We start from the raw sequence: 16267 nt of genomic DNA on the forward strand, positions 1-16267 counted from the left end.
CATATTTATTAACCATTTGTGGCCCAAGACGAGCTTGTGAGGTAGAGATTAAGGTCGAGAGGTGCGTACATTTCGCCCAGGTAGCCTTAGAAAGTAGGGATGGAGCCTCTTCAACAAAATAAATAAAATTTTGTTGAGAGCAGGAGAGATAGTGGGGGCCGGGGGTGTAAGGTGTTTGCTTTGCACGCAGCTGACCCCAGTCTGGTCTCAGGCACTACATATGATTGATCCCCTGAGCACTACCATGAGTGATCCCTGAATACCAGAGCCAGGAGCAGACCCTGAGCACTGTGGTCCCAAAACAACAACAACAATATGTTGAGTGAGGGGCTGGAGCAATAGCACAGCGGGTAGGGCGTTTGCCTTGCACGCGGCCGACCCGGGTTCGATTCCCAGCATCCATATGGTACCCCAGCACCGCCAGGGGTAATTCCTGAGTGCAGAGCCAGGAGTAACCCTTGTGCATCATCGGGTGTGACCCAAAAAGAAAAAAAAATGTTGAATGAGTGAAACATCTGTTGAACATCCATGTGACCCAAGAGCTGTGTTAGGCTTCGGGGAATTAGAGATGAGAAAACCACAGATAATGGTGAGATCATGGGGAATGCACACACAAGGGAAGTCCCTGAAGATCACCAAACAGCTGCAGCATCTTAAGAAAGAAATCATATCGAAGCAGATGGCTCGGGGAAAGTTTTGTTGTTGTTGTTGTTTTAAGAAAGAGGCAAAGAGTAATGAAGATTTGGGCAGATAAAAATAAATAGCCCTTCAGGTGGGAAATCATTAAAAAGAATGAGGTAAGAGGTCAGGGTATCTTGGGGTGGACCAAGTAACAACTTTCGCTCAGTTGTCTGAAGGTTGGGGGGAAGAAGGCAGAGGGGGGCTGCAGTTGAAGGGGAACCCCTGGGTACCACCCAGGGTAGACTGAGCACCATGCCGAGGAGTCCAGTCTCGCTTCTGCAGGAAGCAAACGCTAATTTGAGCTGACAGGGGAAGCTCACAGCGTTTGCAAATGGCTTGAAGGAGAGAGAATGCAGGCCAGGAGTCCAGAGGCGGTGACGTGTGGCCCAGGGAGGAAGCAAAGAGCCCCAGGCCGGAGGTACCATGGCGGGAAAGGGGGGAAAGTGAAGGCAAGTACATCAGGACGAAGAACAGACAGGACTTGGGAAGCTAGAAAATGCAGAGAGTCTGGGTCCTAGTGACGGGGGCTCCAGCACTGGAGAAGGTGATGGCTCTGCTGCCCCCGCCCCAACTTAAGGAGTCATGCCCCCCCAGCATTTCTCTGGAAACAAGAAGCTGGTGGCGGGAGAGGAGGCAGGACCTGTGGCTTCTCCTCAGGCCCCAAGCAAAAGCCTGAGTTCCGTGACGCAGAAGGGATCATTCATGCCCCTTTCTTTCCCTGCAAGCTTTTCCTCCAGTAGAATCTGGCAGTACCCAAATTCCACCCTGTACAAACTGAGCACCGCCTGGGGGGGGGGGAATGAAGGGGTGAGTCTCCCTAGAACCCTGGCTCGTAGCCCGCTCCCTCCCTGGCCCTGGACTGCCTGCACACACCCTCCCCGCTGCCTGGGCATCCCAGGTTCTCAGGGATTCTGGCAAACGCATCTCTCCCTTCCCCTGTCCAAGAGCATCTGAGGGACAAAGAGGGGGAGGGAGAAAGGAGAGGGGCGACGGACTCCCATCCTCTTTGGTCCCCTGTCTGGGGCTTTGTAGGGCTGACTGTTGCTTCGCAGGGACGAGCCGTTCGGTGGCGCTGGAGGCGGCCGTCAAGCAGGTCCTGGTTCCCTGCGCCGGGCCCTGTAGATGTTGACATTTTCCTCCTCGTCCCGGTGCGCCAGCTCCAGCTGGAAATGCTGGGGCAGAAGGTGCTGGAAGAAGCTCTCGGTCCTGTGCTCCTCTCTCATCTTGGAGGCCAGATAGATGGTGCCGTGGGGCCCGCACAGGTGCTGGAGGGTCCCCAGCAGCAGGGGGAAGGTGGGCTCCATGTACACGATATCGGCCCCTAGCACCAGGTCGAAGTCTCCGGGGAAGCCATGCTGGTCAATCCCCCAGGACAAGGCGCAGACCCGGGCCTGGCCCCCAGCCGGCACGTTGGCCTGGACGTTGCCCTGGATCTGCTCGAGGGCCACGGGCAGGTCAGTGATGGTAACATTCCCCCCTGAGAGAAAGGAAGGAGGAAAACTGAGTCAGAAGGACCGGGCTGAGGGGCTGGAGCCATAGCACAGCGGGGAGGGCGTTTGCCTGCATGCGGCCGAACTGGGTTCGATTCCCAGCATCCCATAGGGTCCCCCCGAGCACCACCAGGAGTGATTCCTGAGTGCATGAGCCAGGAGGAACCCCTGTGCATCGCTGGGTGTGACTCAAAAAGCCAAAAAAAAAAAAAGAAAAAGAAAAAGAAAACAAAAACAAGAAGGACGGGGGGAGGGGGGGGCACGGGGGGAAGGGAGGGCTGGAGTGATAGCACAGCGGGGAGGGCATTTGCCTTCATGCAGCCGAACTGGGTTAGATTCCCAGCATCCCATAAGGTCCCCCAAGCACCACCAGGAGTCATTCCTGAGTGCAGAGCCAGGAGGAACCCCTGTGCATTGCCAGGTGTGACCCAAAAAGCAAAAAAAACCCAAAAGAAAACAAAAACAAGAAGGACCGGGCCTGGGGGGTCTCCACATCTGGATCAAAAGTCTGGAAATGGCCAGGCCTGGAGGTCGGTGTCTCTGTCAGCCTAACGTCTGCCTTTTGCCTTCCAGTTGCCCCGAGTCCCACCTCACCCACGGCCACTCTCGTTACTCTGCGTTCTACAACATCACCATTCTCTCGGAGCTAATAATATTCAACCCAACACACCACACTTTGGTGTCCGCAGAAGCTGGGGCGGGAATGAAGCAGGGGCTCGGCTGGGACCCCCCCTCCCCTGACGCCAGCCAGCCTGAGGGGAGCTGGAAGGCTTCCCAAGAGATGTGGCCTCAGCGAGAACCTCAAGGACCAGATGCACAGAGCCAGGGGGAGATTCCAAGCAGAGAACAGAGCCAAAGGCCTGCAGGGGTGAGTCGCGGACAGTGAATGTTCCGTGGCCCTTCGAGCAAGAGGCCAGTATCAGCCACGGGCCAGAGACATGCTCACCGGGTCCAGCACATGCTAGGCAGGCGGGAGGCCCAAATTTGATCCTCAGCTCCAGAGTTCCCCAAGCACAGAGCCAGGAGCACTGCTGGATGGGGCCTCAAAACCAGAAAATGGGAATGAAGTGTTGGTCGTGAGGCTAAGGTATAACGGTGATGGTGTGAGGGAGATTCAGGCTCAGTACTGACGACAGAAAGTTTTAAGAGTGGAAGTAGGGGGGACTGGAGTGATAGCACAGCGGGGAGGGCGTTTGCCTTGCACGCGGCCGACCTGGGTGCGATTCCCAGCATCCCATAGGGTCCTCCGAGCACCACCAGGAGTAATTCCTGAGTGCATGAACCAAAAGTAACCCCTATGTATCGCCGGGTGAGACCCAAAAAGCAAATAAAAAGAAAAAAGAGTGGAAGTAAAGGTGCCAAAGAGGCCGGAGAGATAGTACAGTGGGTAGGGTGCTTGCCTTGCATACGGCCGACCCGGGTTCAACCCCTGGCATTCCATAATCCCCTGAGCACCGCCAGGAGTAATTCATGAGGGCAGAGTCAGGAGTAACCCCTGAGCACAGCAAATGTGGCCCGAAACAATGAAAATGAACAAACATAAAGCAGAAGCAAGGGGGCCAGAGCCATAGTTCAGTGAGTAGGGCACTTGCCTTGCAAAGAGCCAACTGGGTTTGATCTCTAGCATCCCACATGGTCCCCTGAGCCCACCACGGGCGACCACTCGGCACAGACAGAGCCAGAAGTAAGCCCTGAGCACTGCCAATGCTTAACCCCCACCTCCTAAAAAAAAAAAGTAGAAGGAGGAGTCAGAGAGTAAAGCGGTTAAGGCGGGTGACTTTCACCTGTCTGATCCCAGTTTGATGCTTTGCACCACAGATGATCCCCTCAGCACTGCCAGGGGTCACTCCTGAGCACAGAACCAGGAAGCCCCTGAGCTCTGTGGCGCTCACCCCAAACAAACAAACAAACAAACAAAAACAACAGTCATCAACGGGAAGAGGCAAAAGTCAAAGTCAAGAGTGAAGATGAGGGGCTGGAGTGATGGTACAGCGGGTAGGGCGTTTGCCTTGCACGTAGCCGAGCCGGGTTCTATTCCCAGCATCCCATATGGTCCCCTGAGCACTGCCAGGAGTAATTCCTGAGTGCAGAGCCAGGAGTAACCCCTGAGCATGGCCAGGTGTGACCAAAAAAAAAAAAAAGAGTGAAGATGAAAGATTAGCATCCCAGAAAGCTTCACTCCACAAACTCATGTACTGGCTACTACTAAGTTCCAGTAAACACTGGCGGGCAGGAGACCCTCAGCCCTCCTTGAGTGCCCCCCTAGAGGGAGCCAGTAGGGAGTGCAAAGTATTTAGTCACAATGACAATGACTGATCTAGAAAGAGAAACAGGAGGCCGGAGAGATAGTACAGGCGGCAAGAACTTTGCCCTGTGCACAGCTGACAATCCCTGCGCAGAGCCAGAGTAAGCCCCGAGCATCACCAGGAAGGAGGAGGAGGAGGAGGAGGAGGAGGAGGAGGAAGAGCAGGAGGAGGAAGAAGAGGAGGAGGAGGAGGAGGAGGAGGAAGAGCAGGAGGAGGAGGAGGAAGAAGAGGAGGAGGAGGAGGAGGAAGAGCAGGAGGAGGAGGAGGAAGAGGAGGAGAAAGAGCAGGAGGAGGAAGAGGAGGAGGAGGAGGAGGAGGAGGAGGTGGAGGAGGAAGAGGAGGAGGAGGAGGAGGAGGAGGTAGAGGAGGAAGAGGAGGAGGAGGAGGAGGAGGAGGTGGAGGAGGAAGAGGAGGAGGAGGAGGAGGAGGAGGAAGAGGAGACGATCGTCATGAGCTGCTTTCCGGACACACTAAGTTAGGAATGGCCATCAGACAGCCACATGACGCTATCAGGTGGTCAGGAGTGACAGAAACCAGGCTTCAGAGAGAAACGAGAAGTCATAGAAGGCATTGAAAGCGGGGCCAGAGCGACAGGACAGTGGGTAAGGCACTTGCCTGACACACGGCCGACCCAGGTTCGATCCCCGGCATCCCATAGAGCCCCCCCGCCCCCAGCACCGCCAGGAAGTGATACCTGAGTGCAGAGCCAGGAGTAACCTCTGGGCACTGCCGGGTGTGACCCCAAAACAAAACCAGAAAGGGCACAGAAAGCAATGGAGGGATACGTGGGCATGAGAGTGGAGAGTAAAGAAGCGAAGCACCGCCCTGAGGTGTGCAGCACTCCAAAGCCCCGTTGCAAAGATGACAAGGAGTCCGCAAAGCAGGACAGAGGAGGGCCAGGAGGAGAGCACGAACCGCAAAGGTGGTACTCTGGAAAACGAGGGAAGTTCCTCCTTCGTCCTGCAGCAAGGAGAAAAGGAAGGCAAAATAGTGCACCAAAAGGTGCAGAGGCAGAATCAGGTAGGCTGGGCTCCTCGCTGACTCCGGCACTAAGATGAAGTTAGAAATGAGGCAAAAAAAATTAAAAGCAGCCAAGACATAGTTCGGCTATAGCACCTACGTTGCATGTCCGAGGCCCAGGACTCAATTCCCAGGAGAGAGAGAGAGAGAAAGAGAGAGAGAGAGAGAGAGAGAGAGAGAGAGAGAGAGAGAGAGAGAGAAAACAAAAGGACAAAAGCAATCAGGAAACAAAAGGAATAAAGTCATAGACAGAGGGGCTGGGGCGATAGCACAGTGGGGAGGGCATTTGCCTTGCACATGGCCGTCCCGGGTTCGATTCCCAGCATCCCATATGGTCCCCTGAGCATCGCCAAGAGTAATTCCTGAGTGCAGAGCCAGGAGTAACCCCTGTGCATCACCAGGTGTGACCCAAAAAGAAAAAAAAAAAGTCATAGATGGAGAGCAAAGAGAGGGTGGAAGGCATCTGCAGGTTTGAAGGGCAAGAAGGTACAAAATAGTGGTTAGGAGCCGGCTCAAAAGGGGCCGGACCACACACATGCTTCCCGTGAAGGAGCCTAGGTTCGACCTGAGAATTGCTGTAGCCCCTTCATCAGCAGGAGTGACCCTGAAGCACTGAGTCAGGAGTAGCCCCTAGCATGTGTGCACACGCGCTCTCTCTCTCTCTCTCTCTCTCACACACACACACACACACACAGAGCAGGAGGGGAAGAGAAAGGCAGAGAAACAGAACAGCAGGTACTGTATCTTGCCAACTCCAGTCCCCAGCACCCCATATGGTGCCCTGAGCCCTGCCAGAAGTAATCCCCAAGCAGAGTCAAGAGTCAAGTCCCCCCCAAACAACACATGGGGGGGTGGGCCTGGGCGAGCCGGGGAGATAGTGCAGGAGTTAGGACACGTGCCCTGCAAACACCCCAACCCGAGTGTGATCCCTGGTACCACATGCCTCTCCCCAGAGCCTCCCCGTAGCCCTGAAGGTGCCCAGTCCGGCCAGGTATGCCCCGAGAGGTCCTCAAGCACCACTGGGGGGCCTGAGGGCCCAAGGACTGCAGGGCCCAGCACGGCATAGAGTCCCCAGGCCACACTCAACTACACAGCCTCATTGGCCAAGGATCACCAGAGTTGGGGGCTGGAGTGATAGCACAGCGGGTAGGGCGTTTGCCTTGCACGCGGCCGACCCGGGTTCGATTCCCAGCATCCCATATGGTCCCCTGGCCAGGGATAATTCCTGAGTACAGAGCCAGGAGTAACCCCTGTGCATTGCCGGGTGTGACCCAAAAAGCAAAAAAAAAAAAAAAAGAGAGAGAAAAAAAAATAAAAAGAATCACCAGAGTTGGCTCTGGGCTCCCGGAACACCGCTAGGAAAGATTCTCTTCCCCCCCCACGCCCCCTCCCTCACCCAAAAAAGATATAAAACAGATATTTGGCAGAGCAGAAGAGTAAGTTCATAAGGGAAATGAAATAAGACCAGCTGGATAGCAGTTTAGGACACACCTGAGATTACTGGCCACAGATGTGTAATGGGACCTGAGAGCACAGAGGGGCGGGGGCGGGGGTTACTGGGGGTAGCCCTATAGTAGAGGGTCCAAGGGGCCAGCGGCACGCTGGAACTGAAGGACGCATGTGCCTTAAGCGTGTGTGTGTGTGTGTATGGGGTACAAGGATTCCAGACTCAAAATGCAGCCCCGAGGAAAGACCCTCAAGAGAAGCTTGAGGACTGAGAGGAGCACGTGCGGTGTAGGGTGACAGGCGTAGGAAGAGGCTCAAGAGCCAGGCAGAACCTCAGAGGCCAAGGGGCTGGAGCGATAGCACAGTGGGTAGGGCGTTTGCCTTGCACGCGGCTGACCCGGGTTCAAATCCCAGCATCCCATATGGTCCCCTGAGGAGTAATTCCTGAGTGCAGAGCCAGGAGTAACTCCTGTGCATCACCAGGTGTGACCCAAAAAAGAAAAAAAAAAAAAAAAAGAACCTCAGAGGCCAAGCTGAAGAGGCTGAGGGTGGAGCTGGTTCTTTCCAGAAAGCAACAAGCTGGTGAATGGAGGGGTGGGGCAGGAAGAAGAGAGGAGCTACTGTTGCATATGCAGAAGCTCATTCTGACCCCTGTGTGAGCTGGGGACACGCAGTCAAAGCCAGAAGCATGATCTGACAGATCACAGCAGTGCAGACAAGCGGCGGGTGGTGGCAAGGCCTGGGAACCCCGCGGTAGACGTGGAAAAAGACGAAGAGAGTCAGGAGACGTTATGGAAATGAAATCGAGAGGACCTCAATGACAGATATGGGGCTGAGAAGCAACATATCAAAGGTCTCGGCTTCCCACACACAGGGCGCTTGGTTGGATTCACGGGGATAGGAAAGGCGTCAGGGAGAAACAGGTTTGGTGGGGCAAGATCGCCAGATCCAGTTTGGGCATGTTGAACTTGCCCCGAGGGGAAGCTTGACAGCACGTATGAAGTCCGGGAGAGATGACAGAGGCCTGGATTAGAGATGACGGAGAAGAAATAGTTGGAGAGGATGTATTCAGGACAAGGGATTCCCAGGCCGGGCTGATGGCAGAAGTGTCAGGAGGAAGGGCAAGGGAAGAGGCGACACCCAGATTCTCGATTTAGAAGTAAAAGAAGATGTTCTGTCCGCATCACAGGGCTTTTGTCTCATTCCAGCAGAACAAAATCCCTCACCCAGGCCTCCACCCAGCCATTCTCACGGGAAAGGGCTGTTGACCTTCTCTCAGTTCTTTAGGAGTGCTTGCGCTACTCACCGCCTTGTCTGACACAGATTCTCGCTGATGGTTTTCTGGGAGGCGGAGGGAAACTGCCCAGAGCATGTCTACAGACCGCCGGGGGCCTCCCCACGGTTCCTGTACCCTAATACCTCCCACCAGGTCACGAGCTCCATTGGAAGAGGAAATCTTTTTTTTTTCTTTTTGGGTCACACCCGGCGATGCACAGGGGTTACTCCTAGCTCATGCACTCAGGAATTACTCCTGGCGGTGCTCAGGGGACCACATGGGATGCTGGGATTTGAACCCGGGTTGGCCGCGTGCAAGGTAAATGCCCTACCCGCTGTGCTATCTCTCCAGCCCCCGAGAAGAGAAAATCTTTTTAACTCACCACTGCATCGCAATTCCTAGCATGACTCTTGGCGTGCCTGACCTCCCAATACATGTTGGTGGAGCGAACGGAATGAAAAACCCGCCCCCGAAGTCACCTCTGAATGTGACTTAGTTGTATGTGCAAGGAACATGTGCGTTTTCATTCCTAGGGAGATGGCATCTGAAAGCCATGTCATGAGTGTGAGTCTAGCCTGTGCTTTTGACTATGACCTTAGGAACTGTTTCCTTTACAGTTTTGGGTTGTGGGAAAAATAAAAACAAATTTTCCTTAACCTTTGCCTTTCCCAAGTGTGACTTCTGCCCCATATCCCGTCAACACACCTGAGTCCCCAGAACCCCTTCAGTGTGTTTCTCACAAGCAGTCAAAATCTAAAGAATCTAACATATGTTCACAATAAGTTCTAAAAACGGAGGGAGGTTGATATATACAGGTGGCTGGCTCCTATAGGGCGCTCCCCATATGTGCGTTTTGGCAGAAATTCCTGCCCAAAGCAAAGATTGTAAGTGAACAGTGTTTTTCTATGAAATCACTAAGTGCAAAGCGGTAGAAACACCTGCTTCGGTTAGAACCTGTCTCAGTTTCCTTTCCTGTTCCAAATCGACTCGACCCTACTCGGGGGTGCCTAGACGGATAATCAGGGCTGTCCGGCACAGAGAAACAGAGACAGACAGGAAAACCCAGAAGGGGCCCATTTCCCCACACCCGCCCCCCCACTCTCCCCAGCCCCACCCTCCCCCGAACTCACGCACCTTGCAGCGCTGCCAAGATGCCCACGATGCCCGTGCCAGCGCCCAGTTCAATCACTTTCTTGCCTCGGAAATCCACATTTTCACTCTCGAAATAGTTGCAGAGACTCAGAGCCTATGGAGAGAAAAAGAAAGAAAGAAAAAAAAAAAAGACTGTTGGAAAGAATGAATGGCTCCGTCTGGTCTGGTCGGGACCTCCCGCGGACCCTCGCCCAAGAGCCACGTGGCCCGGCCGCCTGCCTCCTCACCGCGTCCCACACGCGCGCGGCCACCCCCAGGCGGGACCCGAAGTTTTGCGTGATGTTTAACACGTGTCCGCAGAAACGGAACCGACTCTTCTCGGAGTAGGAGTCGGCGAAGAGCCCGACCTCCCGCGGGAACACCGAGTCCGTCTCCGGCTCGGGATCCGGGCGCGGGCGAGCCATCTGGTGGACAGTGCCACCGTGGCCCGGGCTCGCGTCCCGGATCTGCGAAGTGGGATGTGGCTCGGGGGACCTCGACTTCTCCAGTGGCCCTCGAGGAGCCCCGCCTCCCCGAGCACCTCCTCCCACCAGTTAGAGTTCCCGGAGGGGGGCGGGGAGGGGGAGCTGCCCTCCCGCCCCAGTCCCCAGCGTACACCCGACGGGACTCACTCTACACCACGCTGATCGGACCACAGTGACCCGAAACCGGGGCAGAGGGACGAGGATGCCGGATCAGTCCCAGCGCGGGGAGCAGGGTCCCCAAGACCTCTCTGCCCTGCAAGGCGCACAGGTGCCTGCAGCCTGGGGGGTGGGGGGGAGACCCGGACCAAGCCGAAGCTGGCGGAGAAATGAGATTGCGTGGCGAGATCTGGTGTGTCCAGGCCAGCCAGGCTTTAGCGGCGGGGGGGGCGGCGAGACGGCCTCCGCTCGCCCCCCGCCCCCGCCTCCAGGGTGCACACCCCCAGCCCCGCGCAATTGACCTGCGGGCCTTTAAGGGGCGGCGCCTGCGCCCACGCCGCCCGCTGCGTCATCACCGTGCGCCCGGGGCTCGGCTTCCACGTGGGTGCGCGGGAGCGGCCCCGGGGACCCGGGAGCGATCATGGCGGGCGCCGAGGCCGGGGACGCGGCCCGGAGCCAGGCCCCGCCGCCTCAGAAGCGCTACTATCGGCAACGCGCGCACTCCAACCCCATGGCCGACCACACGCTGCGCTAGTGAGTGAGCAGGGGAGCGGGGAGGAGAGGGACCTGAGCGGCCCGGGAGAGCCACGTCCGGGCAAGGCGGATGGGCGGGGGGACGAGCCCGTGGACCGGCCTGGTGACGTCATCGGGGCGGGGGGGGGGGGACTTGGGGTTGGCGGGCGGGGCGGGGGCGTGGCCTCCGGCCCCAGGCTGGGGAAGAGCCGGAGAATGGTACCCGTGCTGGAGTGATGGGGACGGGAAGTCGGTGTCGCTCGTCACTGCACGAAGCAGCAGCAGCCGCTTCCCACCGAGCACATAGAGCTTGGCGCGTCTCGGCCGCTCCCTGCGAGAACGGGAGCTTGTCCCCCAGAAAGAAGAGCTGCCCCTCCAGACCCATCACCCGGGTGGAAAGAGAAAACGCGAGGGGCCCGGAGACACAGCCCAGCGGGGAAGCCGCTTGCCTTGCACACTTAGGGCACGAGATACAGTCTCCAGAGTATTGCCAGGGTTGATCCCAGAGCACATCGCCAGGAGTAAGCCCTGAGCGCCGCTGGGTGTATCCAGAACAAAGCCAAGGTACTCAGGCACCGGGTACAGGAGATAGCTGTACGGACTGGTGTGTTTCCTTGCCTGCAGGAGCTCCGGGCTCGGCACCTCGGGTGTGCCCACCGCCCCACAATGAAAATTGTAAAGTCCAAGATATAGCTCAGTGGTAGAGCACATGCCTTATATATGAGGCGCTGGGTTGGATCCTTGGCACACAGTCGCTCCTGTCTCCCCGCCCCCCCCCCAATTCGGCTGAGTACATTTGAACATACAAGGTTAAGGTACTTGATGGCGTTTTAGTTTCTGTACCTCCAGGAGTGACCCCTGAAGACAGCGTCAGGAATAGCTCCCCAATTACTAAACCCTAAAACAACACACACACACACACACACACACAACTCTACTAACTACATATGAAAATCTAATTCGCTTTATGATTTATAGGTCAGGCACCATGCATCAAGTAGAAAGTCACTCTCTGGGGCTGGAGTGATAGCACAGCGGGTAGGGCGTTTGCCTTGCACGCGGCCGACCCGGGTTCGAATCCCAGCATCCCATATGGTCCCCTGAGCACCGCTAGGGGTAATTCCTGAGTGCATGAGTCAGGAATGACCCCTGTGCATTGCCGGGTGTGACCCAAAAAGCAAAAAAAAAAAGTCACTCTCAAGAGTTGCTCAGAATGGAGGTCTTTCCCCCCCCTTGGGTGTGTATGTGTGTGTGTGTGTGTGTGTGTGTGTGTGTGTGTGTGTTATGTTTTGGAGCCACACCCAGCTTGACTCAAGGCTTACTCCTGGCTCTCAGGGACCACTCCTGGCAGGTCTTGGGAAACCATATGGTGTGCAAAGAATTGAACCCAGGTGGGCATGTTCAAGTCAAGCACTCAGCCCACTGTGCTATTTCTCCGGCTCCAAAATGGAAAATTTTTATAGCCAGAAAGGGAGTGGGGCAAGAGATTACTAGCAAAAAGAAAACTATATGTAGTATGTACATATATATACATATTACATATTATTACATATGATTTTAGCAGGGTTACCGTCCCCTGTGTGGGTTCTTACTTGGTTATCTTACTAGAGCTCCTAGGGCAGGCTGAAACTCCTATGGGATTAGATTTAAATCTTTTTTTTTTTTTTCCTGCTATTTGGGTCACACCTGATGATGCACAGGAATTACTTCTGGCTCTGCACTCAGGAATTAACCCTGGTGGTGCTCAGGGGACCATATGGGATACTGGGAATTGAACCCGGGTCGGCCACATGCAAGGCAAATGCCCTACCCTCTGTGCTATTGCTCCAGCCCCTAGATTTTAAATCTTTTAGGCACCATGGTTTGCTGTACTGTTAGTGATTGGGTTTCCCATATAAAACATTCCAGCGGGGCTGGAGCGATAGCACAGCGGGTAGGGCGTTTGCCTTGCAGGCAGCTGACCCAGGTTCAATTCCCAGCATCCCATATGGTCCCCTGAGCACCGCCAGGAGTAATTTCTGAGTGCAGAGCCAGGAGTAACCCCCGAGCATCGCCAGGTGTGACCCAAAAAGCAAAAAATAAAATAAAGTAAAATAATAAAACATTCCAGCTAGGTACTAAATCTTCATTTGGTATCATGGGCACAATCGACTACATTTGAAGCTTTTTTTTTTTAACCCCAGGGCATCTGCATGAGACGCAGCCTGCATCCATCCCCTGAAGCTGTCTCCCTGACCCTAGTTTCATTTTCATTTTGGGGCTTATTTTTCCTTTTTTTTTAAACAATCCCAGAAATAGACCAGCTGGCCAACGATAATGGACCTCACGCTGGCCTTGTGATTCACACTGAGGGTTGAGGGTGGTTTCCGTGATTTCCCCTCGCAGTCTCAGGGCCCCCTGGACGAGACTGTCTGAGGAAACCCTCCTCTCACTGGCCTCCACCCTGCACCCTGCGCCCACACACTCGCTGCACCCCTTCCCGTACTGAGAGGAGTACGCAGCTCTTCCCGCACACGTCCTCTCTCCACCAGCCCCGTGAAGCCAGAGGAGATGGACTGGTCAGAGCTGTACCCGGAGTTCTTCGCCCCGCCGGCTCCGAACGAGAGCCATGATGATCCGAAGGAGAAGGAAGGGAAGCGAGCTGGCGTCCAAGTGGAGTTTGCGGACATCGGCTGTGGCTACGGAGGCCTGTTAGGTAACACTCTGGCCCTTTCTCGGGGGCACAGAAAGGCAGGGCCTCGGTTTGGCCACCTCAGCAGGTTTGGTCGGGGACCACAGTGGCCTTTCCCCTTCGGACCAGACATGGGTGCTGTGACGTCAGCACGGAGAGCCCCGCTCAGGGGCTGTGGCCTTTGCCCTGGAGAAGGGAGGGCGGCTGCCTCTCGTGCCTCTCCGAGCCGGGTCCGTCCCATCTGCTCACCCCCTCGCTCCGGGAGCTGTTACACCTGCCAGGTGCCGGGTCAGTGAGCCGGTCAGCACGAGCGTCAGAGATGACCCCCTGCGGCCCACAGTCCCCAACTGTTTAACTCGGGCATCTCGAACTCCTCCTCCCACTCCCGGCTTCTTCCCCAGGGTTCATTCCTGCTCCTGTTCCCACATTCCTCGGGGGTGTCTGGGTTGCCCCACCCCTACTGGTTGGGCACTTCTTCTCACATCTTCCCGTAGAGACAATAGCAGGGCCAAGAATATGGTAGTAGGGGGCCGGAGCGAAAGCACAGCGGGGAGGGCGTTTGCTTTGCACGTGGCCGACCTGGGTTCAATCCCCAGAATTGCCAGGAGTAATTCCTGAGTGCAAAGCCAGGAGTAACCCCTGAGCATCGTTGGGGGTGACTTAAAAAGCAAAAGAAAAAGAAACCTTGCTTCTATTCTGCCCCTTTGGGGCATTCCCACACCCCCCCCCCACCACACACACACACACACACACACACCCCCCACCCACCCTGCCTTGGTTCCCTTTACAGTTTGCCACGATTGGTGAGGATTAAATGGGACAACATGGAAAACTCTGTAAAGCACCTGCAAATAAACAAAATACACCTCTTTTCCCAGCCCTCCCACCTGCAGTCTTGGGGAGACTGTTCTTCTCTCCCCCAGGCCTCTTCCCCAGCGTGGAACCCTCAGGTAGACAGATGTCAGTCCACACCGGCCCTCCCTGATTCAGAGGGTCGCAGAGGGGGGCCGCCGCCCCGGTTGACAGACTTGTACCCGATGAACCCGTTCCTCTCTCTGTGTCCAGTGGAACTGTCCCCGCTGTTCCCAGACACGCTGATCCTGGGCCTGGAGATCCGGGTGAAGGTCTCCGACTACGTGCAGGACCGGATTCGGGCTCTTCGGGCCGCGCCCGGGGGCGGCTTCCAGAACATCGCCTGTCTCCGCAGCAACGCCATGAAGCACCTCCCGAACTTCTTCCGCAAGGGCCAGGTGGGAAGCAGCCCCGGGTGGCGTGGCCGGCCGGCAGGTGGGCGTGGGGGCGCGCTCTCACCACCCGCTCTGTGTCACAGCTGACGAAGATGTTCTTCCTCTTCCCCGACCCACATTTCAAGCGGACGAAGCACAAGTGGCGAATCATCAGCCCCACGCTGCTGGCTGAGTATGCCTACGTGCTTCGGGTCGGGGTGAGCAGGGCTGGGTGGGGGAGGGTGGGGCACAGGCCTCCTCTGGAACCTTCCACAGGAGGTTCCTGCTGTACCCTCCGGCTGCTCCAGGGCTCATCCTCCCTGTCGCCTGTGCAGGGGCTGGTGTATACCATCACAGACGTGCAGGAGCTCCACGAGTGGATGTGTACCCATTTTGAAGGACACCCACTGTTTGAGCGGGTACCTCTGGAGGAGCTGGTATGTCAGGGGCCCGAGGGAGGTTGGAGATTGTGTAGAGGCAGGCCCTTTCCAGAATGTTCTAGGGTTTTTGTTGTTGTTGTTGTTAGGTTTTGTTTTGTTTTGGTTTGGTTTTTGGGTCGCACCCAGCAATGCACAGGGTTATTCCTGGCAGTGCTCAGGGGACCCCATGGGATGCTGGGAATCTAACCCGGATCGGCCGCATGCAAGGCAGATGCCCTACCCACTGTGCTATCGCTCCAGCCCCGTGTTCTAGGTTTTTTTAACTCAAACTCAGTGCCAGGAGGAGAGGGAGGTTGGGAAGGAGGGGGAGTGGCCTCTGAAAGATGCACAGTGACTTATTGATCCCTTCCTTCCCCAAGAGTGAAGACCCCATTGTAGGACACCTGGGCACCTCCACAGAGGAGGGGAAGAAAGTGCTGCGCAACGGAGGCAAGAATTTCCCCGCGGTCTTCCGGAGAATACAGGACCCCGCCCTCCAGGCAGCGAGCCCCAGCCCTGCCTCTCCCGGCCACTGACTGCTGTCTGGCCCAGACGGACCCTTCCTCTTTAAGGACCTAGAACAATCAAGGGCCTGAGCGATACTACAGCGACTGGGCACTTGTGTTGCACGAGTCCAGTTCCTGGCATCCCAGATGGTCCCCTGACCACCGCCAGGAGTGCAGCTGAGGGCAGGGCCGGAAGTCACCCCTGAGCATCACTGGGCATGGCCCAGAAGAAAAAGAAAAAAAAAAAATCAGGTCTCTGCACTCAGGCTGAGACCACCGGGGCTGACAACAGCCTCTCCCAACAGCTCTTGCCCTATGGGTGTGAGGCCCAGGGCTCGTTCCCTGGCGCCAAGAGAAAGGAAGTTGAGTGCCTGTCCCTGACAGAACAGGTGACCGTCATGAGACCCCCTGTACTGCCCGAAGAAAGCAGCAGAGCTGACCGGGCAGGTGGAGAGATGGATCGAAGGGACTTGGGGAAGGGTCACGTGCTCCCTCTGCCTCTGGGATCGCCCCTCGCCCGGAGCGGGACTGCACTGTGTCTAAACTGCCGGCCTGGCCCAAATCACCTGCCTACTGTGTTTACTGTGGAGAGCTTGTGTGTCCACGTGCGCGTGCCCATGGGACTGCCTCCACAGAGCCCTGGGCTGAGACAAGGCCACCTCTGCCTCTGGCGTGACCCAGAGAGTCTGTGTCTCCGAAGAGACCCCTAGGAAGAGGGAGGTGGGTGGGGGGGTGGAGACGCTCTTGGCTTTTGCTTTTTCTTTGGGGGGCGGGGTGGGGAATAACACTTCAGGGCTTACTCCTGGCTCTGTGCTCAGGAGTCACTCCTGGTGAGTTCGGGGGGGCCATATGGGGTGCTGAGGATTGAACCTGGGGTGGCCACGTGCAGGGCAAGCGCGCTACTCACTGTGTCTCCAGCACTGCCCCCCCTCCTTGTTTTT

General features: G+C 56.4%; 2 protein-coding genes across 3 annotated transcripts; one reads left to right on the forward strand and one right to left on the reverse strand.

Moving 5' to 3' along the window:
* Nucleotides 1-48: 48 nt before the first annotated feature.
* EEF1AKMT3 (EEF1A lysine methyltransferase 3) lies at nucleotides 49-10338 on the reverse strand. 2 transcript variants are annotated; one of them, XM_004601654.2, is made up of 3 exons: nucleotides 9599-9808; nucleotides 9354-9465; nucleotides 49-2158 (listed from the first exon to the last, which is right to left on the reverse strand). In XM_004601654.2, the coding sequence occupies exons 1-3, from the start codon at nucleotides 9773-9775 to the stop codon at nucleotides 1767-1769; spliced, it is 681 nt and encodes a 226-aa protein (XP_004601711.2). In that variant the 5' UTR covers nucleotides 9776-9808; the 3' UTR covers nucleotides 49-1766. The 2 variants fall into 2 exon arrangements, 1 of the variants encoding a protein (XP_004601711.2); XR_008628635.1 differs by lacking the exon at nucleotides 9599-9808 and adding an exon at nucleotides 9983-10338 and having other exon boundaries at nucleotides 2132-2158.
* Nucleotides 10339-10346: 8 nt separating this feature from the next.
* Nucleotides 10347-16025, forward strand: METTL1 (methyltransferase 1, tRNA methylguanosine). The gene is made up of 6 exons (XM_055128502.1): nucleotides 10347-10525; nucleotides 13036-13199; nucleotides 14241-14425; nucleotides 14506-14619; nucleotides 14737-14838; nucleotides 15201-16025. The coding sequence occupies exons 1-6, from the start codon at nucleotides 10413-10415 to the stop codon at nucleotides 15354-15356; spliced, it is 834 nt and encodes a 277-aa protein (XP_054984477.1). The 5' UTR covers nucleotides 10347-10412; the 3' UTR covers nucleotides 15357-16025.
* The last annotated feature ends 242 nt before the right edge of the window (nucleotides 16026-16267 follow it).

Source organism: Sorex araneus, chromosome 2 (genome assembly GCF_027595985.1).
Source record: "Sorex araneus isolate mSorAra2 chromosome 2, mSorAra2.pri, whole genome shotgun sequence".
Classification (NCBI taxonomy): domain Eukaryota; kingdom Metazoa; phylum Chordata; class Mammalia; order Eulipotyphla; family Soricidae; genus Sorex; species Sorex araneus.